The sequence below is a fragment of the Pithys albifrons genome, chromosome 5 (genome assembly GCF_047495875.1).
Source record: "Pithys albifrons albifrons isolate INPA30051 chromosome 5, PitAlb_v1, whole genome shotgun sequence".
Lineage (NCBI taxonomy): Eukaryota > Metazoa > Chordata > Aves > Passeriformes > Thamnophilidae > Pithys > Pithys albifrons.
In genome coordinates this window covers 74129726-74154722 of record NC_092462.1, presented here as the reverse complement: position 1 = coordinate 74154722, position 24997 = coordinate 74129726, and the positions used below count along the sequence as shown (strand labels likewise).

The 24997-nt window shown below is 50.3% G+C and overlaps 1 protein-coding gene across 4 annotated transcripts in view; it reads left to right on the top strand.

Moving 5' to 3' along the window:
* Nucleotides 1-9258: 9258 nt before the first annotated feature.
* Nucleotides 9259-24997, top strand: part of SLC4A11 (solute carrier family 4 member 11) — a 114687-nt gene continuing 98948 nt past the window's right edge. For 3 of the 4 annotated variants that reach the window (XM_071557076.1, XM_071557077.1, XM_071557075.1), the window contains exon 1: nt 13482-13823. In XM_071557076.1, the coding sequence (XP_071413177.1) occupies nt 13598-13823 (226 nt within the window). In that variant the 5' untranslated portion in view covers nt 13482-13597. Of the gene's footprint in view, nt 9368-13481; nt 13824-24997 lie in introns of those variants that run through there. The other variant, XM_071557078.1, reaches the window with a different exon arrangement.

Genomic DNA, 24997 nt, shown 5'->3' with positions numbered 1-24997 from the left:
CTTCAACTCTCTTCTATTAAAAAAGAATCAAACCCACCAAATCCCTTATTTTGTTACATGGCAACCTTTGGGTTTGTCCAGTCTGTGCAGGAAGAATGACCTCCTAGGAGAGGATGATGAGACTTCGGTCTAACTGGCTTAATATTGGAAAACTTTCCTGCCAGTGAATCAAAATTACCTTGCCCTGGTCCTTTCCAGATCCTCTGTCTCATGGCAGTAAAAAATGGCAAAGTCTCCTGATCTACCTGGAGCTTTTCATGGAACAGTTTCTCCTTGAACCCTTTGTGGACTGGCAGGTGATTTCAAGGTTCCTGCTTGGGTATCAAATGCTTAAAAGTTTCCTTTTCTGTCTTGTAAAGACTGCAAAGGAAGGTAGAAGACTCCAGAACACTCAAACAGTTTTCCTGTCCACAAAGGCTTTCAGGAAGCACAGCTATTCATCTTACAGTTGGTCTAGATGATCATTGTAGGTCCCTTTCCACTGAAAATATTCTTGTAACTCAAGAATGGCTTTGTCCAGCTGTTTGTTCTTCCTTCCCTCTCATGGAAAATGGAGGTGTGTGCCTGGTTTTAAAGAGGGAGAAGAAACTGCTGCTTCCAGACTTCGCTGGGTCACTGCTCAGAGGGAGCCAACAAGTCCCTGATGGCATCAATGGTTTGTGGCATTTAATGCAGAAATGTGATTATAGGGGTTCATAATGGCATCCAAATCTTTATTTATTCAGTTCTCCATGTGGTGGGAATGCTACTGATCCAAAGATCAAGTGCAGAGCTTAGTTGTGGTTAACGTGGCAGTAGTTGAGTAACTCAGGTCTCTGTTGGTTGTGCTGTTGCATTAATTTCCCTGTGCCTTTGTTTGAGAGAAAAGGCATCTTCTTAAAATGGGTGTTGTTTGGAGGTGATGGGCTTTCCAACCAACCTGTGTGATAGCCTGTGGGTTTGTGCAGACCCTCTGCTCATGGTGAGCCCCCAGGGAGAGTAAATCTCCTTCCCCAAGAGGACCTGAGCAGGGCTGCTCCAATTACCACACTCAGTTAACCCTCTGGTGACCACTTGGACTTGACACAACTCTTGAAATGCCTCTTTCCCTGTGTCCTTTCACTAAATATCCAGTTCTGCTCCCAGCGTGCTGTGTCAGAGTCAGGGGAGAGAAGCTGTAACCCCTTTCCTTGGATGCACTGAGCATAAAAACATAGAATGGATTGGGTTGGAAAAGACCTCCCAGATCATCAAGTCCAACCCTTGGGCCAACTCCAGTCCCTTTACCAGATCATGGCACTCAGTGACACAGCCAAGCTCAGTTGAAAAATCTTCAGGGATGGGGAATCCACCCCCTCTCTGGGCAGCCCATTCCAATGCCTGAGCACTCTCTCTGCAAAGAAGTTTTTGCTGCTCTCCAACTTCAATTTCCCCTGGCAGAGCTTGAGCCCATCATGCCCCCTTGTCCTATTGCTGAGTGCCTGGGAGAAGTGACCAACCCCCACCTGGCCAGAACTTCCCTTCAGGGAGTTCCAGACAGTGCTGAGGTCACCTCTGAGCCTCCTCTTCTTCAGGCTAAACACCCTCAGCATCCCTGCCACCTGTCTCCTCTGTCCCATCGGAGGGGGAGGGTGACACTTCAGGGAGAGAAAAGCAAGAGGCTTTTGGTGGAACTCTGAGTCAAACAACCATAGCAAACTGTGACTCTGCTGTAGCAGCAAACTGGGCTTTGAAGCTGCTTCTGGAACTTGAGGGGCTTCCCCCCCCCCCCCCCCCCAGTTTTGTGTGTTTGCTGCCAGCAATAGTATGTGCTCAGTGAGATGAAAGGCATCATCCCAAAGTGTGAAGAATCTTCCCAACCACATCCTAGAACATGATCCCTTCTTTTTTTGTGTGTTAAAAGTAGGAGTTTTAGCTTGTCTGGAAGATGTTGGAGCTGCTCCTGACTCTCAGCTTCTCTGTGCTGTGAGTCCTCATGAACCTGCTGCTGAGCCAGTTAAAAATCTCCTCTTTGCCTGGAAAATGTTGGGGTTTGTTAGCCTTGGTTTTGTCTCTGCTGCTTCCTGGGTGTTTTTGGTTGGGATGAAGCTGCAGTGCTGCCTGGTGCCCTCACCTTGAAGGTTTCAGGTAAATATTTGTGTTCAGGGATGTCCTGAACTGACTGGCTGTGTTGGGCAAGGGGCTGTGCATGGCAGGGATTTAAGGTTATTCCTCATTGCATCTTGAGATTTTGCTGAGCGTTCCTGCTTTTTATCTGCTGCTCTCAGTTGTGTAATTCTTTATTGCACTATTACATGACATCATCTGGATCTGCTGCTCTGTGCTTTGAGCTTCATAACATGTTCAGCTGAGCCTTGGGTAAGGAGCATAATTTATTACTAAATCCATCAGAGCTCTGAAAATAAATAACCCCCACATAAACTGCCCATCACCAGCATGTTGCCTCCAGCAGCAGTGAAAATATTCACCCTGAGTCGCCGCTGATTGTCAGAGAGAGGGGCTGGTGCCTGAACTTGGTTAATTGAGGATTTTTTTTCCCTTTAAATTGTGCTCTTGCACAAAAAAAGAGGCTGGCCAAGTGTGTTCTCTACTGGAATCAACAATCCCTTAATGCTCTGAGGCTAAACTGAGGTTGGAGGCAGCACTGCAGCTGTGGCTCTGTGCAAACCTCTTGTTTATCTCTGCCTGAGATGCACTCGATGGGCAGCAGGACAGTTTGTGGCTGGAACAGCCTTTAAGGGCGGGCTTTGCCTGTGGTTTTACCCACACAGGAACCAAAGCAATGGCAAAGCATCTTCTGCTGAATGTCACCTCTTCAGTGGCATGGCTGGGTCTTGGCAATGCTGCTGCTGTGGAGGGGCAAGCACTGATCTCTGCCCTGTGGGACCAGGGACAGGACCCAGAGAATGGCTGAAGCTGTGCCAGGGCAGGGTCAGGTGGGATCTCAGGGAAAGGCTAGGGTGGTGGGCACTGGAGAAGAGGAGGCTCAGAGGTGACCTCAGCACTGTCTGGAACTCCCTGAAGGGAAGTTCTGGCCAGCTGGGGGTTGGTCTCTTCTCCCAGGCACTCAGCAATAGGACAAGGGGGCACGATGGGCTCAAGCTCTGCCAGGGGAAATTGAAGTTGGAGAGCAGCAAAAACTTCTTTGCAGAGAGAGTGCTCAGGCATTGGAATGGGCTGCCCAGAGAGGGGGTGGATTCCCCATCCCTGGAGGTTTTTCAGCTGAGCTTGGCTGTGGCACTGAGTGCCATGATCTGGTAAAGGGACTGGAGTTGGACCAAGGGTTGGACTTGATGATCTGGGAGGTCTTTTCCAACCCAATCCATTCTATGTTTCTATGACCAGGCTCCCCAGGGCAGTGGACATGGCCCCAAGGCTGCCAGAGCTCCAGGAGTGTTTGGACAATGGGACAGGGATGGGGGGGGGATTGCTGGGGTGCCCAGGGCAGGACTTGGATCCTTGTGGGTCCCTCCCACTCATGATATTCACTGATTCTCCCACAGGCTGTGTCCTGTAAGGCTGTATTGGTCCTCAGGATGTGCTGCAGGAGGGAGATGGAGCCTGGGCTCTGCTCCTTAGTCATGTGGCTCCAGGGACCTGTGACACTGACTCTGTGTCCTACTATTACTGAGCCATGAAATGGGGATGTGCTTGGACAAGCTCCATGGAGAGCTCCCCTGTCTGATGGCTACAGAAGGGTGAACTGATGTTGAGGGTGTTGATGTAACAGGGCAGATTTGAAGCTGCTGGATGGGAGAAGGATTTCAGTCTCACACTCCCTTGGAAAGGAGTTCTGCCTTTATACCAGAATAACCACAAGCACTGTTCCTTCCAAGTCTGGTTACGATTTTGCCCTCAGGGGACTGTGCTCAGGAACTTGAGGACAAACCATAATGTAAGAACAACAAGTCCATGCGCTATTGCTCCCCTCTCCCTCAACAGCACAAGGACGTGGAGCTGCTGGAAAGAGTCCAGAGTCCTCAGAGATGCTGCAGGGCGGGAGTCCCTCTGGTCTGGATCCAGGCTGAGGGAGCTGGGGGGATCACCTGGAGAAGAGAAGGCTCCAGGGACACCTGAGAGCCCCTGGCAGGGCCTGAAGGGGCTCCAGGAGAGCTGGAGAGGGACCAGGGACAAGGCCTGGAGGGACAGGACACAGGGAATGGCTTCCCACTGCCAGAGGGCAGGGATAGGTGGGATATTGGGAAGGAATTGGTGGCTGGGAGGGTGGGCAGGCTCTGGCACAGGTTGGGCAGAGAAGCTGTGGCTGCCCCAACCCTGGGAGTGTCCAAGGCCAGGTTGGACAGGGCTTGGAGCACCCTGGGCTGGTGGGAGGTGTCCATGCCCATGGCAGGAGGTGGAACAAGATGGGCTTTAATATCCCTTCTAACCCAAACCATTCTATGATTCCATGATCCTCTCCAAGCTGCAGTTCCCTCTTGTGGCTCCTTTCCAAGAAGGCAAATGTAGAGTGAGAGTTACTCCTCTCATTTGCTTGCAGGGGGCCCTTAAACACCTCCTGGAGGTGAGAGCACCTTTGTTCTGAGAAAGCAAATTGTGTTTTGGGGCTCTGTGGGGTAAGGACTGTGGGGTGAACACAGTTGGGATATCTGAGCCCTCAGTCCTGTTTGCCTCTCCCTGCTCCTGCTGGTGGTAGCACAAGTTGGCTGCACAGTCCTGGCCTAATAAAATCTGCATGCTGGCACGGCTTTGGCCAGGGATTTTCTGCCTCTGGCTCTGGCAGAGCACACTGGAGACTGGCTGCCTTCCCCCAGTCCTGCCTCTGCCAGGAGGAAATCACCATCTGGGTGCAATCTGTATCCAAAGCAGCCTGAGCTTCCCAGCAGCTCATGTTGGACACCAGCTCTGGCCCTTGCTGGCTCCTTTCCTTGCTCGGGTAAAAGAGTCTACAGGAGACAGACAAAGGAATGAGAATTTTTGCACTTTGTAATCAAACATAACTCTTCTCTCCTTTTGTGGGATGTGACTTGTCCCTTTTGGTTGTGAGCATGAGCAAGGAGAAGCAAACTCTTGTCTCAGCCTTCAAACATGAGGCTGCTGGGTCAGCTCCTTGTGCTGCTGCTTCTCAAGCTCCCCTGACTCCCCTTGTGCTGACGAGACTGTTGTGCTTTTTCTTGGGGTTGTTTTGTGGCTTTTCAAGGTCCTGTCTCTTATTAGGATGAGTTTCTCAGGAGGGGACAACCCTAAAACGTTTTACTCTAAAAGGAAGGCTTGAGATGTGCTTCCTTCCATCTGGATGAGCTGATTCTGTGCTGTCTGATGGGGTTTTTGTGCCAAAAAAGAACTATTAGACAGAACCAAAAGGAAGATGACAGTTGCTAAACTCACCCCAAAGTCTCAATCGGCAGGCTCCAAGCACTGAAATTCAGCTCATTAGTAGTTAGCTTGGCCTCTAAACTTAATTTTCTTGATTCTTAAAAGCAAACCTGATGCCTCAAACCAGCCCGGGTCTCTTTAGAGCAGTTTGAAATGTGTTTTGTGAAATGGGATCCTCAGTGTTGCAGTTGAGACTGGTGGGATTCGGTGGGATTTGGGTCCAGGGGTGAAGCCAGGGAGCATTGCAGCAAATGCTGGTGGGATAAACACCTAAAGCCCCTCCTGAGTGACAAGAGCTCCAAGGCAGGTGTCACCTGGGGGTTCCCAGCAGGTCACTGTCCCCTCTGCTGTGCTGCCTCTTGCAGTGTCCTGCAGGTGATGGCACAGAGCAGGATGCACCTCAGGAGCTGGGAATCAAACTGACATTTCCCTTGAATTACAGTCAAATCAGCAGCAGTTGGGGGGATTTATGGAATTCATGGTTAAAACAGAGTAAAACAACTCAGACTGCAGCGATTTTTTTTCAAATTTTGATCCCCTAACCAACTTTGCCTTTGTTGCAAGTCTTGGCTGTGTCACAGGCGTGGGAGTCCGAGGGCTGCTCCGTGAGGATGGGATCAGGGTTTCTCTGCAATGCTTGGGTCCACCTAGTGTTACTTGCTGGGTCCAGACTCCTGCAGTCTGCAGTGTGAGCCCACCAGAAAAACCAGAGCCTTGGCAAAAGCCTCCTGCTAAAAAGCAAACACACCTGGCATCTGTTCCTGGTTTGGAGGGAGCCCAAGGATCTTCTGCTTGGATACTCAGCTGATCCTGCTGGACCAGGCAATCAGGTCCTGTATGAGCTGGTTGTGAAGACAAACACAAACCCACTTCCCGCTGGTTTCCAGCCACAAACCAGCCTGGCTCCAAAGAGCTGCCAACCAGTCAGTCAGTGAGAGAGGGAGATGAGCTCCTGCCTGGGAGCGAGGCTGTCTCTGTGCATCAACTTAGGGACCTGCTGGAGGGCAATGAGGCTCCTCAGGAGTTGATGGGCTCAGGGAAGGGTCTAACTCTGTGGGTCCAGCTGCCCCTGGGGGACTCTGCTGAGCTGTGACACTGGAGAGGATTTGCAAAGGGCAGGGCTGGAGACGCTGGGATAGACCAGATAGCGCCAGACAAGAAGGTATTTGATGTCCTCTCTGGTGCCTGGCACTGTTTCAGGAATAAGTTGATATCCACTGGTGATGGGGCTAAAATTTCCAGCATGGGACACCTGCCTTTATAATAATAATGGCTTATCATAACAGGGAAATATGGTTTGGTTTGATGGATAAAAGGGAATTAATATGGGGCTGAGTTTTCCAGCATTAAATGTGTGCCCACAGGATGTAGGAATGTCCATCCTAAAGGATGGAAGGAATGTCAAAATTCCTGGGAGAGATCTAAACCCTGTCAGCTTGTCCTTGCACCCTCTCCTATGTATTCCATACCCTTCTTCCTGGTCACCTTCCAGGAGGAGCTGGAAAGGTCACCACTGCAGGGATTGGGCTCCCAGTCCCTCCCAGTCCCCTGGTGCCACTGGATGCCAAGTGTTGAACTTGTGCCAGGACTTAAATGTGATATTGAACTGCACAGTTTAAACCATTAATCCAAGGAGTCACTTCCACAATGTGTGCACCTTCCAAAACACCACAACTGGATTAAACCCAAATCTCCCTACTCTTTTTCTCTCTCTGGGTGATGTCCTGGTTTTGGCTGGGATAGAGTTCATTTCTTCCTTAGTAGCTGGAAAAGTGCTGTGTTTTGCATTTAGTATGAGAATAATGTTGGAATAATAGTTTAAGACTTCAATTTTTGGCAGAGTGTTTCCCACCTCTAGTTAAAGTGAATTTCTAGGTGGGTTTTTTGTTGGATTTTTTGTTTGGTTTTGGTTTTTTTTTTGTTGGTTTGGGGGGGGGTTTTGTTTGATTTTGGGTGGGTTTTTTGTTGGGTTTTTTTTCCTCTGTATGGGGTTTGCTGATGTAGAGGATGGGGAAGGTTCACTCTGGATACGCTGCCTCAGCACCAAGATCTGTAGCAATCAAAAGCCAAAATGTCAAAGATTTCTTTAACTCTCCTTCATTCCTAATTTCCAAATATATATTTTTTATGGATTCCCCATGCCTGGAAGCGTTCAAGGCGATGTTGGATGGGCTCTCTGAGAAACCTGATCTAGTGAATGGCATCCCTGCCCATGGAAGGGGGGTTGGAACTGGATGGTCTTTAAGGTTCCTTCCAACCCAAACCATTCTGATTCCCAAATTGCTTGCTGGGGGTTGGAGCAGCTCAGACCCTTCCAGAGGAAAGAAAAAGATCAGGAAATAGAGAAACAAAACAGTCTAATCTTTATGGTATAAGAACTTTAGAAATGTGCCTGGTTTTTCCTAAAGCTGCAGGTTGGGGATCATCACTGTGCACCTGTTTTTCAAACTTTGTTGCTGTTGCTGCTTGGTTTTGTAAAAGAAACTCAAAATCCACCACTGTGCTTTGCCCCAGGGATTTATTTTGACCCCCAGAGGGCTGAGTTTGGATTGGGAAGTGCCCAGGTCAGGTTGATTTCAGAGTGATTTCTGAAGAGGCAGAGGAGACCAGTGTGGAGGATGGGACCCCACAGTGACCAGTGTGGAGGATGGGAACCCTCAGTGACCAGTGTGGGCGATTGGACCCCACGGTGACCAGTGTGGACGATGGGACCCCACGGGGACCCGTGTGGACAATGGGACCCCATGGGGACCAGCGTGGACGATGAACCCCACGGTGACCCGTGTGCATGATGGGACCCCACGGTGACCAGTGTGGACCCCACGGTGACCCGTGTGGATGATGGGACCCCACGGGGACCCGTGTGGACCCCACGGTGACCCGTGTGGATGATGGGACCCCACGGGGACCCGTGTGGACCCCACGGTGACCCATGTGCATGATGGGACCCCACGGGGACCCGTGTGGACCCCACGGTGACCCGTGTGGATGATGGGACCCCACGGGGACCCGTGTGGACCCCACGGTGACCCGTGTGGATGATGGGACCCCACGGGGACCCGTGTGGACCCCACGGTGACTCGTATGGATGATGGGACCCCACGGGGACCAGTGTGGACGATGAACCCCGCGGTGACCCACATGGACCCCACGGTGACCCGCGTGAGCGATGGGACCCCACGGTGACCAGCGTGGATGATGGGACCCCATGCTGTGCATGAACAGGGCTGGGAGAGCAACATTTGTCAGTGTAATACTTTTACAATGTCCTTGCCTGATAATCCTTCTGGTAGCCTTGCATCCCTGGAAAACTGAAAACTGATGGATTTTTTAATTCAAGGGAAGAGCCTCAATATAAGCCCTGTTGTGATGGGACAAGGGGTTATGGTTTTAAAGTGAAGGAGGTTGATTTAGATTAGATATAAGAATTTTTTTTTTTTTTTTTTTTTTTTACAATTAGGGTGGTCAGGCCCTGGCACAGGTTAGGCAGAGAAGCTGTGGCTGCCCCATCCCTGGAAGTGTCCAAGGCCAGGTTGGGGCTACCTGGGATAGATGAAGGTGTCCCTGCCCATGGCAGGGGGTGGAACCGGATGGTGTTTAAGGTCCCTCCCAACTCAATATATAATATTATATAAAACCCCCTATAGAGCCCGGTCTGGAGCGCCCTCAGAGGGGTCTGTGGGTGGGCCCTGGCTCTGAGCATCCCCGCAGGGTCTCCCCCGGGTGCGCGCGGCGGGCGGGCTTTAGGACCCAGTGGGCTGTGCCGCCGCCCGTCCCGTCCCTTGCCCTTCCACCCGCGCTCCCCACCCGCGACTCTCTCCAATAATTTTTTTTAATTATTATTATTTTTTCCCCGGGATTGCGGGGGAGAGCCGAGTTGTCTCTCTATTTTCTTTCTTTTTTTTTTCCCTTTTTTTTTTAATTAATTTGTGTGGTTTTGGCGGGGAGCACAAATCCAGAAGTGTCCCCGTCGCCGAGCGGAGCGCCGATGGTGCGGACGCGCTGAGCGGAGCGGCCATGGCAGCAAGGCGGGTGTTCCACCTCCAGCCCTGCGGTGAGGGACACGGGGACACTGTGGGGACACGGGGGGACGCAGCTGGCGGGGTGGTGTCCCTGTCCCACCGCGCTTTGTACCCCGACTTTGCATGTTGTAGCAGGGTGGGATGCGGTGGGCTGGGGTGGGGTTTGATGTATCCTGCTTTTTCTTGGAGTTAGGGGAGGGCAACAAGCATAGGAAATGTTCGGTTTGTGTCATTGCTGGAGGTTTTTTTTTCCTGTGACACCCCAAGGCTGGGCTGTTTGAGCAGAGCGGGATGTTGCACCCCGGGAGCGGGATACGAGTGGGACAGGAGTGCCGGGATGGAAATTTGGGTGCTGCTCCTTCTGGGGGTGCTTTTGCCCCCGCTTGGGTTTGTTTGTGCCCCCCGAGGGCTGGAGGGCACGGAGTGGTGCCCAGCTCACCTCCGCCGCTTGCGGCTGCGGTTGCCTCGCTGTGTCGGCGTAAAAGCCGCAGTAAAAAAGAGAGGAAAACAAAAAGAAGAAGAAAAAGTGAAACTTTATCTCAGACTGAAGAGTTTGGGGAGGGGAAAGACCCCGGCAAAACGAGCTGGTTTGAAGTGTAGAGGGGGGAGGGCGGGTTTTAATGCACTTTGGGATGAACTTTCAAAGTGCCTTTCGGCGGTGCCTCCCGCCCGGCAGTGCCAAAGGAAGCGCTTCCTGACCCGGCATGGCCGCGGGAGCGCCGAGGACAGCCGAGTGACAGCGACTTGGGCAGCTCTGTGTTCTGGACCCGAAGGGACTGTAGGTGGCACAGCAGCTTTGCCGAGGCTGTCCTGGAACAACTCCTGTGGATCTGCTCGCAGGAAGGACTGAGCCATCGGATCGCTGCCCTTCCCGGTGCAGTGAAAAAGTTGTGCTTGAGATCAAATGTTCTTCGCTTTGCTGCTTTTTCATGTCCGTGACTGTCCTTCTCACTCCTGAGACCTGACAGTGCCACTGCCTGTCCAGCAGCAGGTTTTTTTAAACAGAGCTTGGCCGTGGCACTGAGTGCCATGATCTGGTAAAGGGCCTGGAGCTGGACCAAGGGTTGGACTTGATGATCTCAGAGGCCTTTTCCAATCCAATCCATTCTATGAAAATCATGGAATGGTTTGGGTTGGAAGGGATCCCCAAGCCCATCTTCTTCCATCCCCTTTCCACGGGCAGGGACACCTTCCACTAGACCAGGTTGCTCCAAGCCCCATCCAACCTTCAGTCAAACATTTCCAGGATGGGGCATCCACAAGTTCTCTGGGCAAACAAACATGTGAACAATCTCCAGGGAATATAAAACTTTCCCCCAGGTTGTTTCAGTGTTTGCAGACCTTCCTCTGTGGATTGTCTCTAGGTGTGAGCATAGCCTTGCCTCTCTCTGCCAAGTTGCTGCAGATAAACTCTGCCTCAGGATTTCCCCCTTCTCACCTGGCTTTGCTGCTGTTGGTTTCGTGGCTGGTTCTTTTTTTGGGGATGCAACACCCCAGTAGTCCTGTCTGCACAGTGACCTCAGTCATTGCTACCCCCCCTGTGAGCCACTTCCCTGCTGTAACTGGGATGGGTTGGCTGATCCATCCCAGCCAGAGCCCTCCAGTTTGGACGTGTCTGTGGCTTTTGTGCAGTTGCTGGTCTGTAAGAATGATGGACCACAGAGGGAAGTCCCTCTTGGGCTCTCCTGGTGTTCCCTGGCACTTGGAATGCTTCAGCTTGTCTAAATAAATGCTGATAGAAATTCCACGTGGGGTTTTAAACAGAGCCTTTACTTGCGTTGCCCAGTGGAATAAGATACCTCTATATAAACTCGTAGTGCCCTGACTTCTAGTAAAGCTGTAGTAAATCATTTAAGGCTGTAAACAGTTATTAAAACAAGATTTAGTTGTGTGTTGAGTCAGTGTGAAAACAAAGATGTCTTGGGTTTAAAAGGAAAAGGATCTGCAACGAAAGTTTTCTGTGCTGGTCTAAAGGAAAGTGGCAGTGAGAAGTTTGGTGTTTCAGCAGAAGGGAGCTGAGGTAAGAGGTCACGTTGGAATTTAATCCATAATTATCAGATAGCCTGGTGTGGTTTAATTTGCCTGTTTGCTGTTTGGCTTGATATTTCTTACAGAGGGGAACTGGGGTGAGAATTAGGGTTGAGGTTGGGGTTTAATTACCAAGTTGGAATTTAATCCAGAATTATCAGACTTAGCCTGGTGCTGTTTTATTTGCCTGTATAAGACAAACCTCAAATTTAGTTCTTGCAGAACTGTGGTGATGCTTTCCATGGGTACTTTATGCCTAAAGACAGGTAGTAAATGTAGTAAATCCCATTACCTGAGGGAAAATTGTTTTGGTGGTTTTTTTAGAAATTCTAGTACTGTGCTGTGATTTAGGTGTCTCTGAGAAGCCGAAAAACTTCCCACAGCTGTAGGTCGGGTGGCACTTGAGTTCCCTCCTCCTAATGCAAACCCACTGCTGGAAAAGCCCTGTCTCCTTCTGTAGGATTGCTCTGGGAGTAAACAAGGCTCAGGAGGGACACTTTAATGACTCATCATCATGAAACTGTCATCTACCCTCTAAATATGCAAATCCCTGCCAAGCACAGCAGCAGATCCATCCAGCATGGGTTAAATCCCTGCTACCTTTGCACCCAGTGCTATCACCCCCAAAGCCAGGCAGGGAGTCTGTTGTGAAGGATGCAGTGTGGTCAAAACCTGGGAATGCTGAGGGAATTCCTCAAAATCCATCCTCATGTGGGTCTCAGCAGTGTGTTGTGATCATGAAGTCTGCCAAGCAGCTCCTTCAGGAGTTTTTGCTGGGACCCAGCAATGCTGAAAACATCTTCTGTTATTTTTTTTTTTTTTTTTACTGCAATATGACTTTCTAAATATGATCTGGGATAAGCTCCCCAGAAAGGCTTTTTCTGCAGAGCACAGTGACATGCTGGCCCAGAGCAGAGCACTGTGGGCTCCTGCATCTGTCAGTGCTGGCTTTGATATCAAAGAGTTTTGCTGTCACTTATAACTCCATGGGTTTTTCTATTCCCTCTTTCTAAATTCGTCCCTGGCTCTGACTTGCAATTAAAACCAGCAGTACTGAGGGCTTCAATCTTCCTCTGTTGCTGAAGAAAGGTCTGCAAGTTCTGGTGAGCCAGTGGGAGCTGTGATTTGGGTAAGGAACAGAGGGAAGAGTCCAGTTTCAGTCCTCACAGATGCCCTGCTGAAGTGGCATCCTCTGCCACTGCAAGAGGATGGGGAGAAAAGCATGAAGACCTGGCACAGGAATGGGTAGCACTGACTTTCTGTGTTAGGAAGGAGCTTTTCCTCCCCAGGTTCGAAGGACATGATGCAAGTGGCAGCTGAAAGGCCTGTGGGGCTGTAGCTGCCCTGGAGGCTTTTCTGCAGCTGTGCCGTGGATGGTGGGAGGGATGGGTGGTGGGAGGGATGGTGGAATGGATGGATGATGTGGGCTGTGGTGGGAGAAAAACTCAGATTTGAAGCTGGTGCAGAAAAGTTCTCAGCTGGTCCATGCTTTGACCCTTTGTCTCAGGGTGAACAGTGAAGGTGGAGTGAGTTATCACTGGGTGCTCCCCACTCCTGGAGGCACAGGAGTGGAAATTAGGAGGAAAGGGCAACTGCATGCTGAGGATGAGCTGCCCTTCCTCCCCTTGTGGTGCTGGGGCTGGTGCTGCTTCTTGGGCTCATCCCCCTGGGAAAAGACACCCCCTGGGATGCAATGCCAGGCCCCAGGTTTATTGCCCTTTTCCTCCTGCCTGCTGCCATCTCCTTTGCCAGGAGTTCAACTTCCCCCTGCTCGGAGCCTAATTGCATCCCCAGGGCTTAACACGCGTGTGTTTGTTTTACTCAACGTGTTGGCTGTTCCCACCGGAACAGCCTGATTTTTTTAGGGATTGGGCTTTTATTTTTTTTTGCTTATTGTGCACAACAAGCTCCTGCACAAGATATTCGTTGGAGAGAGAGAGGGGGGAGGGAGGGGGGGAGGAACTGTAGTAATGCCAATACTTCTTGAATATTATAAACCTGGCTTATCAGCCCGACGCAGAGCTGGAATTTGTCTCTTCCTGTGCTGCATCTCTGCTTTCTGAGAGGGGCGTTTAAATACAGGCTGGAGACGCTGCTTTTCCACTGAGCTCTGCTGGGCTGTGGCAGCAGCAGCAAGGGCTGCTCTGGTGCCTTGAGTTGGCTTTTTTATTCTGATTTTTGCACCAATTCCTTTTCCAAAGAGGAACCTCTCTGGGAGAAGGCTCTGAGACTGCATGTCCCAACAGCACCCACTGAAGGAGGCGAAGGGGGACGTGGTTTGCTTCGTACCTGGCTCTCCTCTCTTCTCTGTGCTCATGGAGCCAGCGCCCTTTTGCTACCCCCGGCTCACCTTCCTGCGCTCGCCCTACGGCCAGTTCGGCGCCAGCGCCGGGGGCTCTTCCCAGGACTTGGCCCAGTGGCCCCAGCGCTTGTCACAGAGATGGAGCAGGCCAGTGGACGGTGCGTGACCAGGGCTGGGGACTGGAGAGGAAAAAGGGGTGGCACGAGGTGGTGTTGAAGCCCAGTGAGAGTTGGGGAGGCTTTGGAGCTGATGGGTGAAGAGGCAGGTGGGACTTGGTGGATGGGTTGGTGCGTTCGCCTCTTGGACCTGTCCTGGTCATCTCCACCAAGCTCTGGTCCTGCTACACACCCATGCTGTCCAGGGAGAGCTGATAAACAACCCCAGCATGAAAAAAAAAATAAAAATAGAAACTGATCTGAGCCAGTCTTTTGTTTCATAAGCTTGTTCATTTGTGAAATGAATCCGGCAGTGTTTGAAACCTGAAATACCTGCTGGAGGCTCAGCAGGCTCAGTTCACCTTTAGGGTTTGTGATGCTGTCGGCTCTGCCCTTTGAACTGTTATTAAAGGTATCAAGTGTGGGCATAGAGGAAGGTATTAAGATTTTCTAATGCTGATTTGTCTCACTACAAGGAATTACTTCAGAATATCACTTTAGTTCAAATTAGCTTTAATTTAAAAAGTCCTTATGGGGAGAGTTGGTAATTCTTGCTGGTTTAAAACTGAGCTCTGCTCTAAGTGCTGATCCTCAGGATGGGAGTCTTGACTTCCCATGGAATTTTTTGGGGAAATGTTAAAGGCTCGATGAGGTGATGCCCTGAGCAGCCTGTTTCTCTTTAAAGGTGGTCCTGCCTGGAGCAAGAGTTGGGACTAGAGACATCCAAGGGTCTCTTCCACTCTCAGATAGTTTATGAACCACACTGTACTTCCTTTGCATCTTATTGCCAGCTGGAATATGATGTGCCTTACCTGGAAAGGCTCATCAGGTGGCATGGAAAAAATAAAAGAAACCATGGAGGAGACTGGATGAGCAATCTGGGCAGAGAAAATGCGTGGGAGGTGTTTAAAAACATGCCTTGCCTGTGGTTTAGTGCAGCGGAAACGAGTCTGTGGCAGGGACTGGGGATGGGGACATGAGGCTCTCACTGAATCCCTCTGTGAAAAGTGATGCCCCTTCCCTTTGCTGCCTCCTGCTAAACATCTCTGGAAATTTTTGACTGAAGGAATTGTCAGAGTTACTGTAGGGGAGTGACCCAGCCCTGCCAGCATGTGGATAATTCACTTATTTCTTTGTCTTATTCTTTTAGGGTTCTGCCTTTTCTAAGGCTGACTTGATGTTGCTTTGGGGAGTTTGGGGGTTTTATTCCTTCTATTTTTTTTTGTTGTTGTTGTTTGGCCAGCATGATCATTCCTCTGGGTTTTAAACATCCAGCTGGGGGGAGACTTGGCTTATTATGATGAAAATCTTGAATTGTAAGGAAAGTGAAGCAGTGGCACAGGCTGGAGCAGGGGGAGAGGATGTGGCATCTTCCCTCCAAAGCTGTTTAGGCAGGGCAGGATCCAGCACTGGGCAGGCAGCTTTGGATGCGAGTCCTCTTGGATGAGGTGAGGTCTTTCAGCATTATTTTTTGCTACTTGCTGTTAGAGCCTGGACTTACTGCCCCGTTTCTCATGCTCCTTGAATGCATCCGTTAACCCTGCCCGTGGTGGATAAAACCCCAGAGCCCAGCAGTCGGCTGTATCTTTAAGAAATTCGCTTTATGTACCTCTCAGCAGCGGGTTTTTCATCTCCCTCCCTCTTTTCTCCGTGCATCTTCCCATCCTCTGGCTCTCCCCGCACTTCTCTCTGTAAGGTGCAGCATCTCCTCCCTCGAGTTGAGCCTCTCGACCGCAAAGCTGGTTTTTTTTAAGGAGGAACCCTCGCTTTCTCCCTACAGCATCCAGCAAACCTCTCCGGCTGCGAAGCGCTGGAGCGCTTTAATTATTGCGCTTCTCCTCCTCGCTCCTGGCGCTCCGAGAGGCGGCGGGATCAGGGGGTGGAGGAGAGGAATCCCAAATCCCGGCTTTGGGGCAGCGGTGGCATGTGCAGGGACGCTGTTCAGGTGTTCAGCTGGGGCAGAGCTGGCATCGGTGCCCATCTGGGAGCTGATGGGTCGCGCTCTCACCCCACCCATCCGCCGCTCGCCAATTGGAAGTGAGGGGCAAAGATGCTCTGGATGGATTAACGCTGGAGCCATTGAAAAAGCACGAGCGGCTGCCTCGGCCACCTGAGCTTTGGGGAACGCTGGGCTGGACCAGGGGCTGGGGGAGCAGCATCTCTGGGAAAGGAGCAGGGCAGGTGAGTTGTGGTCTTAAACCCCCCTCAAGCTGAAGCTCTACTCTGTTGCTGGGTGATGCATTTGGACAGGCAATCAAAGAAACCAGCCCTGCCAGCTCTTGAATTATTTAATTTGCTAAAGTGAGGCAGGACTTGATGCATTTTCAGTGGGCTTTGCTGCTTATGGTGATATCTGTTGCTTGTGCTCCATGTCTGTTGTGTTTAAGGATGGAGAATAGCTCCAAAATTGCATTTGCAGCCACCATAGTGCTGGCTTTAGGGGCTGGAATTGAGTTTTGAGGTGAGCACAGGAGAGCTTACCTGGTCTAGTTTTTCTCTTAATTAATGCAGAAACATCCTCCCAGCCTGTCTGAGGCTTCACATGGTGATGCTTCACTTGGGGAGAACTGAGTGAAGACAAAATGCACGTCTGTAAAGTATCTGAGATGCTCCCAGGCATCATCCCTGTTGCTGTAGCCATGGGAGCTGTGGGGATGGACCATAAACAATGTCCTGGTGAACAAACATCCCTCCTGGAGTTTCAGTCTGCAGTTCCTGCATCCCTGGATTTGGGCTATTTTGATTTTGGATTGATGATGGATGGCAAAATGGGATCTGGTGCTGCTGCCTCTCCCCCCACCTGTGTCCCTGTTGTCACTCATGTTGTTCTGTGGCTGCTAAACATGAAATCCTGTGTGGGGTGATTTGTGTTATCCTGCTGAACCTGCTGGGAGTTGAAAGCCTTTGTTTGGGGGGTGGTTGAGGCTGTGGAGTTGCAGCTCTGTTGCCATTTGAGTTGTTTTCCCTTTCAATGGCAGGAGGAGGTTTTTCTCTCTGTGTCTTGATCAGATCCACAAGTGAAGATGTTTGTTGATCAGGTGGTTTGGGCTCAGTGCTCTGCTCCTGTTTCCAGGGTAGATCTCAGGGTTGGCCTAACTCCTGGTTTTGTGTGGATAGAGCTGCTCTCCTGTTCCCCCCAGCTGCCTGTTGGGGGGTGGGAAATGATGCAGGAGTAACTTTGCTGTAAAAGCCTGGCCAGCCACTGCTGCATCTTTAGCACTTGTTTTTGATGATAAGACAAGGAAAAACAAACAAACAAAAAAAACTTTATAGAAATGCACTTTGTTCAAAACAAGACCGTGGTACCCTGGGGGGAGGATGCTCCAGTCTGAAACTGGTGGTGCTGCAGCATCTCTTCTACTTCTCCCCAAAGAAGGGCTTAGAGCTACTAATTTACACCTCACTGCTGCTTAATTTGTACAGTATTTACACAGTTGAACCACTCCAGGGATCAACTTCTATCCTCTGAGTAGCCCTGAGGAAGTGAAATGTTGACAGACAGTCTCTTAACCATTTCTGCATGTTTTACTCAGTGCCACTGCAGGTGAGTGGCAGGTGGTGGCCCCTGGAAGACCTACCTGCCCAAGGAAGGCATTTCAGCAAAGAAAAATATCTCAGGAACCTCTTAAAAATACTTGTTCAACCCTGAGCAAGGTTTGGGGCTGTTGTGGGATCTGTCCTTCTTTTGGATTAAGAGTGATGAGGTTTTTGATAGGGCCCTGCAAGGGAAGGAGCTGTCAGTAAGAGTTAATGCTTTATAAATTATTTAGATGTTTCAGGAAAAGTCTGCTGAAGAGCCTCAGCTGGTCTGCTCTTGGGCCTTTGCCAGCCTGTGGGATCTCTGGAGGTATTGGCTTTCTCTCCTCTCATTGTATCACTTAAGCAAGAAATGCTTGTGAGTCTTAAATTATTTTTTAGAGGGTCCAATGAATTAAAAAAAAATTTAAAAAAAGGAGTGGGGGCAATAGCCAAATATTCTACCAGCCACATCCTGAAGTGTTGTCATTCCCTTTGCTGCTCAGACTGTCCTGCTGGCTGAGAAATCCTGTGGGTGAGGAATAGAGAATCATAGAATGGATTGGGTTGGAAAAGACCTCCCAGATCATCAAGTCCAACCCTTGGGCCACCTCCAGTTCCTTTACCAGATCATGGCACTCAGTGCCACAGCCAAGCTCAGTTGAAAAACCTCCAGGGATGGGGAATACACCCCCCCTCTGGGCAGCCCATTCCAATGCCTGAGCACTCTCTCTGGAGAGAATTTTTTTCTGTTCTCCAACTTCAATTTCCCCTGGCAGAGCTTGAGCCCATCGTGCCCCCTTGTCCCATTGCTGAGTGCCTGGGAGAAGAGATCAACCCCCACCTGGCCAGAACTTCCCTTGAGGCAGTTCCAGACAGTGCTGAGGTCCCCTCTGAGCCTCCTCTTCTCCAGGCTAAACACCTCCAGCTCCCTCAGCCTCTCCCCCCAGCACTTGTGCTCCAGTCCCTTCCCCAGCCTTGTTTCCTGTTGGGAAAGCAGCTCCATGACTGTGGCTTTGCAGGGACATCTGGTCTCACAGCTTCACCTCTGGGAGGCACCCTCGGATATTCATTGCTTGGGTGGGCTAAGCTGGGATGAGTCAACCTGGCAAGCCTGGAAAATCCAAACATCAGCCCTGAGTGTGGAATGGGGAGGTCTCTGGGGGCTGTCACTGCTGCCCTCTGTGCCTTTTTATTAATGGTTTTCTCTCAGTGGATGTTGTGGAGGGAGCTGGCGAGGGCATGAGGAGGGGAACTGTTCAGTGCAGAGAGGAAAAGGCTCTGAAAGCAGCAGCCCCTCCTGCTCCCTGAGCTGTGTGTGGGTGTGTGTTTGTCAGGGAGTGCAGGCAGGAGGATCCTTCCTGCTTTATCCTCCCAGTGTCAGGCTTTATTTTCTTTCACAGGCAGCCTCTGTGAAAATGAGTTCTGAGGTTTCATCTGCCACACTTAAGACCTCCTCACTCCATTTCTCTTCCTCAGGAATATCCAGCTCCTTGCAGGCAGTTCATGGTTTGATCCTTTAGTGCCTGCTGAGCTTCAGAGCCAAAAAGTTGTGTTTTCTGCCTGGATCAGGACTGGGGGCTTGGGGAGGTCTCTGTTTAGGTACATCCATGGAGCAGAACTTTATATCCAAGTGGTTTGTGCACCTTGGGATAGCCCTGGGAATGACAGAGCACTGGTGGGGTGTTCTCCAAAATCAGAGCAATGGGACACTCCCTTTTATTTTGATAAGAGGGAATTTATCTTCTAGTTTTGATTTTAGACTTTAGATCATAGTTTTGATCATCCAGACCTCATAGTCTTAACCATGTGTACTTTTGGGCAACAAAACCCTTGTGGGAAGCAAAATAGTGAAAATATTTTAGGGATATTTTGTGTAGGGGTGAAGGGGGAACAAGTGGCACATCTCTGCAGTTTTGTGACAAAACTAGTAGTTAAACACAAATAATTCTTTAAAACTGCCTTTGGCAGAAACATCCTCTCCTGTGAGGTTTTCTGAAGGCCAGGTTTGTACATCAGGAGGGCAAAGCCTGTGTCCTGCAGGTCTGAATCCCTTGGATAAAGCACCAGTTTGCCATTGGATTGGGCTACATAAAATCACCTTCCTGCTTGGTGTCTGGTCTGACCAGATCTGTCTCCTAAAAGCTTCCTGAGCTGGAGGAGTTTGGAGCAGATTTCAGTCTTCCTGGGGTATGGCCACCTTCTGGACTTTAAGATGCTCAGAAGTTGATTTCTTGCAGGTATTTGCATGCAGACAATGTTTTAATGGACTCATTTAGGAGAAAGTCTCCAGTTAATATCCCCGTTTTATTGCCAGGTGGTGCCAGCAGCTGCTGGTGTCCATCCTGCTGCCTGTGTTAAAGCTCCAGGCAGGATGTCCATCCTTCCTTTCTTCAGGGGATGAGTCCCTCAGTGGCTTGACAGCTCCATGTGGAGCAGGAGGAGCTGGGAAAAGTGGGAAGCAGCAGGTGTAGGCAGAGGGGGGGCTGTCCTTGCAGTGGGCACCAGCTGGAATGTGCTCTTAGGCTTTGGATGTGCTGACTTTAGAACATGAATTACTCTTTGCTCTTCTACTGGTGCTGTAGAAAAGAGTCTTGGGAAGATATTTAGGCATCTGTGGTGGATTATGTGGATGTGATGGGGAGGAGAGACTCAGCTGGGTGGCCCAGGTGGCTAAGAAGGCCAAGGGGATCCTGGCCTGGATCCAAACTAGTGTGGCCAGCAGGCCCAGGGCAGTGACCCTTCCCCTGGACTCTGCCTTGGGGAGGCCACACCTTGAGTGTTGTGTTCAGTTCTGCGCCCGTCCGTTGAGGAAAGATCTTGAGGGGCTGGAGCGGGGCCAGAGAAGAGCAACGAGGCTGGAGAAGGGATTGGAGCACAAGTGCTGTGGGGAGAGGCTGAGGGAGCTGGGGGTGTTTAGCCTGGAGAAGAGGAGGCTCAGAGGTGACCTCAGCACTGTCTGGAACTGCCTGAAGGGAAGTTGTGGCCAGGTGGGGGTTGGTCTCTTCTCCCAGGCACTCAGCAATAGGACAAGGGGGCACAATGGGCTCAAGCTCTGCCAGGGGAAATTGAAGTTGGAGAGCAGCAAAAACTTCTTTGCAGAGAGAGTGCTCAGGCATTGGAATGGTCTGCCCAGAGAGGGGGTGGATTCCCCATCCCTGGAGGTTTTTCAACTGAGCTTGGCCGTGGCACTGAGTGCCATGATCTGGTAAAGGGACTGGAGTTGGCCCAAGGGTTGGACTTGATGATCTGGGAGGTCTTTTCCTACCCAATCCATTCTATGATTCCAGAGTCCTTCCCTGCAGCCCCTGAGCTGGAGAGGGGACACACCTGGGAGTGATGAGGGCTCTGTTGTACCCTGGGAAGGGACCTGTCACCCCTCAGGCTCAGCCTGGGATGGATGTTGGCACTGAGAAGGGGGAGAGGAGCTGTAAAGCTGCAGTGAAAACCTGTCCCTTAGTTGATTTTTTTGAGTCAGCCCTTCAAGAAACAACTCCCTGCAACTCCCAGTGCTGCTATTTCCAATTTAGTGACTTAGAAAAGGTCTTTTTACCCTTCTTGTGTCTTTTTTACTGTTTTCCTTTGCCTTTCTCGGGAGAGGTCCCTGTTTGGGCTTGCCACAGGCAGCATCATTCCAGGCATTTTCCTGCCCAGTTATTAACAGTCCTCCCTTGCTCATCTTACACTTCCTTGAATTAGTGCTCAGTTTTGAAACCCTGATTTCTGTGGGTTTTGTTTTTTATTTTTTTGATGCTGGCTTTTTTTTTCCTGTCACACCTCTCTGGCTGCAGAGAAAAACAAGTCAAATCTCCAGCTCTTGTCCTGCCTGTCAGTTGTGATTGCCCAGACCAGCAGCACAGGGGCAGGTTCTCATCTCTGTGCCAGCAGGAGCTGTGCTTTCCCACTGTTTTCCAGCTGAAATATCCAGGGCTGTGGGGAGGAATCAGCTGCTGGAGGTGTGGATAGAAATGAGAAGTGGCAACTTGAGGCAGGGTAGCTCTTTGAGTGCTGCTGTCCACTCCTCCCTGCTGACTTGAGTGGTTTTAAATAATTTGCAGGGAATGTCTCCACCAAGAGACCACAGTGCTTGGTTCTTCCCTGAGAACTCCCAGAACCTCATGTTTTAAGAGCACAAGGTGGGTGGGGGAAAACTGTAATATTGATGTATTTGGAACTGATCAGCTGCTCAGTGTTATCAGATTTGCTGCTTGTCAAGCTCTTGTCCTGTTCTGCTGTGCTACAGTTGTGTTATTAAAGGAGTTTGAGGAAGCTCAGTTGAGCTCCTGCTGCATGCAGAGATTTTTAAACCCAGTTCCAGGCTCCTTTCAGTCACTACTCCACTAAATTAAATTAAAAAATGAAGCCCTTCTCTTCTGCAGGTTTCCCTGGGATTTTATTTCTCGTGTGGGTGGTTTTTTTTCATAAGTCTGTCTGAGTTTCTGCTGATTTTGAAAGGTGAAGGAGAGGAGCAGCATCCTTTGGGTATTTAAAGCACATAAATTGGGGCTCTCCTCTTTTCCCAAACTCCATGAACCTGAGTGCAGCTCCCTATCCCTTGTGCAGCTGGGAAGTCCCTTGTCCTGGGATGTAAATTCATGTTGGGGTGGAGAGAACAAAGAATAGTAAGTGATCTCAGAGTTTAGTATTGAACACCAGCTCTGGTGGAGCCTTGGACAGGGGAAGCTGCATCATTTCCCACCGGATCAAAGCCTTGGATGAGACAATACATTTGGCCAAGCTGGAATTTGCCTTGGATCTGTTTGAGGGGTGCAACTAATTGCAACATTGCCCATTGTGCAGTTGAATGTCCAAATATTTGAAGGACAGTGACTGACAAACTCCTGGAAGTCAACTTGAAGTAGCCAAAACTTTGTTTCAAAGCTACAGCTCTGTCTCATGGGAAGTGGATTTCTTCCCAGTTATCCATGATGTTGTTCCCAGTTATCTCAACTGGCCAGTTCAATCTGTCACAGTGAGAATTGGTGATTCCTGCTTGGGAGGAAATGGGGAAAGTCCGAAGGCATTTTCAGCTGATTTTTTGTTTTTGTGGTCACTTCTTGCTCAGACACCGAAGGGTTTTGCTTTATCAGCTTTAAGGCAGGACATTGCACGTGCTGATGAGTTTGAGAAATGTGGTCAGAGCTCCAGCAAAGCAGGGCTGAAGTTGTAGAAGTTGGAAGTTGTGGAAGAAGCTGTGGCTGCCCCATCCCTGGGAGTGTCCAAGGCCAGGCTGGACAGGGCTTGGAGCCACCTGGGCTGGTGGGAGGTGTCCCTGCCCATGGCAGGGGTGGGATGGGATGACCTTCAAGATCTCTTCCAAATCAAACCATTTCATGATTCTGTGTAGGTGACATAATAAATGCCTGGACTTCAATCCCAGGCAGATGAGGGACCTTCATCAGGACCTCCAGTGACAGGACACAGGGAATGGCTTCCCACTGCCAGAGTGCAGGGATAGGTGGGATATTGGGAAGGAACTGCTGGCTGGGAGGGTGGGCAGGCCCTGGCCCAGGTTGGGCAGAGAAGCTGTGGCTGCCCCATCCCTGGGAGTGTCCAAGGCCAGGTTGGACAGGGCTTGGAGCACCCTGGGCTGGTGGGAGGTGTCCCTGTTCATGGCAGAGGTGGGACTGAATGATCTTTAATGTCCCTTCCAACCCGAATTCTATGAAACTGGGATATTGGAGTACACCCTGAGTAAAAGATGATTAGAATACCTGATGTTTTCAGTGTTTGAGGGGTAACTAAAATCTCCAGCTGAACAGGCTGCCTGAGTTCAGAGACAACCCAAGAGCTGCCAGTATTAAAGGGCCTGTAAATAAAAATTAAAAAAAAACCTTCCCAGTAACTCTCTAAAACTGGTGTTGTCTCAAACTCAATTAAACACCAGCTGCTAAAACTGAGAGATTTATTGTAGAGAGATCCTAGAAGCCCAAAGGCTGTGGAACTGCTGGTAGAAACTCTGTTGCAGGGCTGTGTTTTACTTCAATATAAGGCTTGTGCTGCAGAGGGCTGTTTATCTGGGAGATGCCAGCAGCAGAACACTGTAATTGAGTTACCCAAGTATCCTGGGAATGTGTTTTTATTCATATTCCAACTAATATTGCAAGGCTCAAGAGGACTTAATACTAACTTTAAAACAAGAGAGTTAAAATGGGTTATTAGATCTGAGACACGGTGCCCACAGGAATTTAATAACAGAGGATGGCATGGCAGGGGTTTGTTGTTAAATGTAAAAATGATAAGAATGTAAGAAATCAGGAAATATACCCATTTCTTGTCTGGTGCCTCCCATGGTGCATCTTCTGGTTTGGTCCCAGTCCTGAGACTGAGAACCTTGAACAACAGCAAACTTGGCTGTGGTACCAGTTAGAGAGTGAATCTCATCTCCAGTCTAGTGGAAGGTGTTGCTGCACACGCAGGGGTTGGAATCAGGTGGTCTCTTAGATCCCTTGCAGCCCAAACCATGTTCAAACAACCCAAACAACCCCCTGCAACCCTCCAGGCTGGGCACAGAGTGGCTGAGAGCAGCCAGGCAGAAAGGGACCTGGGGGGACTGAGGGACAGGAAGCTCAACAGGAGCCAACAGTGTGCCCAGGTGGCCAAGAAGGCCAAGGGGATCCTGTCCTGGTTCCAAACTAGCGTGGCCAGCAGGCCCAGGGCAGTGACCCTTCCCCTGGACTCTGCCTTGGGGAGGCCACACCTTGAGTGTTGTGTTCAGTTCTGGGCCCCTCAGTTGAGGAAAGAGATTGAGGAGTGGGGCCAGAGAAGAGCAACGTGGCTGGAGAAGGGACTGGAGCACAAGTGCTGTGGGGAGAGGCTGAGGGAGCTGGGGGTGTTTAGCCTGGAGAAGAGGAGGCTCAGAGGTGACCTCAGCACTGTCTAGAACTCTCTGAAGGGAAGTTCTGGCCAGCTGGGGGTTGGTCTCTTCTCCCAGGCACTCAGCAATAGGACAAGGGGGCACGATGGACTCAAGCTCTGCCAGGGGAAATTGAAGTTGGAGAGCAGAAAAAACTTCCTTGCAGAGAGAGTGCTCAGGCATTGGAATGGGCTGCCCAGAGAGGGGTGGATTCCCCATCCCTGGAGGTTTTTCAGCTGAGCCTGGCTGTGGCACTGAGTGCCATGATCTGGTAAAGGGAGTGGAGTTGGACCAAGGGTTGGACTTGATGATCTGGGAGGTCTTTTCCAACCCAATCCATTCTATGATTCTGTGATCAGATGGTCTCTCAGATCCCTTGCAGCCCAAACCACCGTTCTGTGGTGCTGGTGCACGTCTGCCTTGGTGGGTTTTGGGGTCACTGCCATTGTCTCAACTCAAAGCATAGTTCCTTGCTCAGAAAATTTGTATCCTCAAGTCCAGAGAAACAAGCTTTGTTTTCTCTTCTGCAGCACTTCAGCTCATCCCTTTTTTACCTTTGCATTCAGTGCTCAGGAAGCTCAGAAATTTTCCTTTTGGAAAGCAAAGTAGTGGCACTGTGTGCCTCTCCAGTTTAGCCTCATCTAATAGATATCCTGAGATCAGGTCAGTTGGTTAAAACTTGGTTGTAATAATGCCAAGGTCATGGGTTCAAGCCGCTGCGTGGGCCATTGACTTGAGTTGGACTCGATGAACCTAGTGGGTCCCTTCCAACTCAGAACAGTCTGGGATTCTGTGATATCTGTAT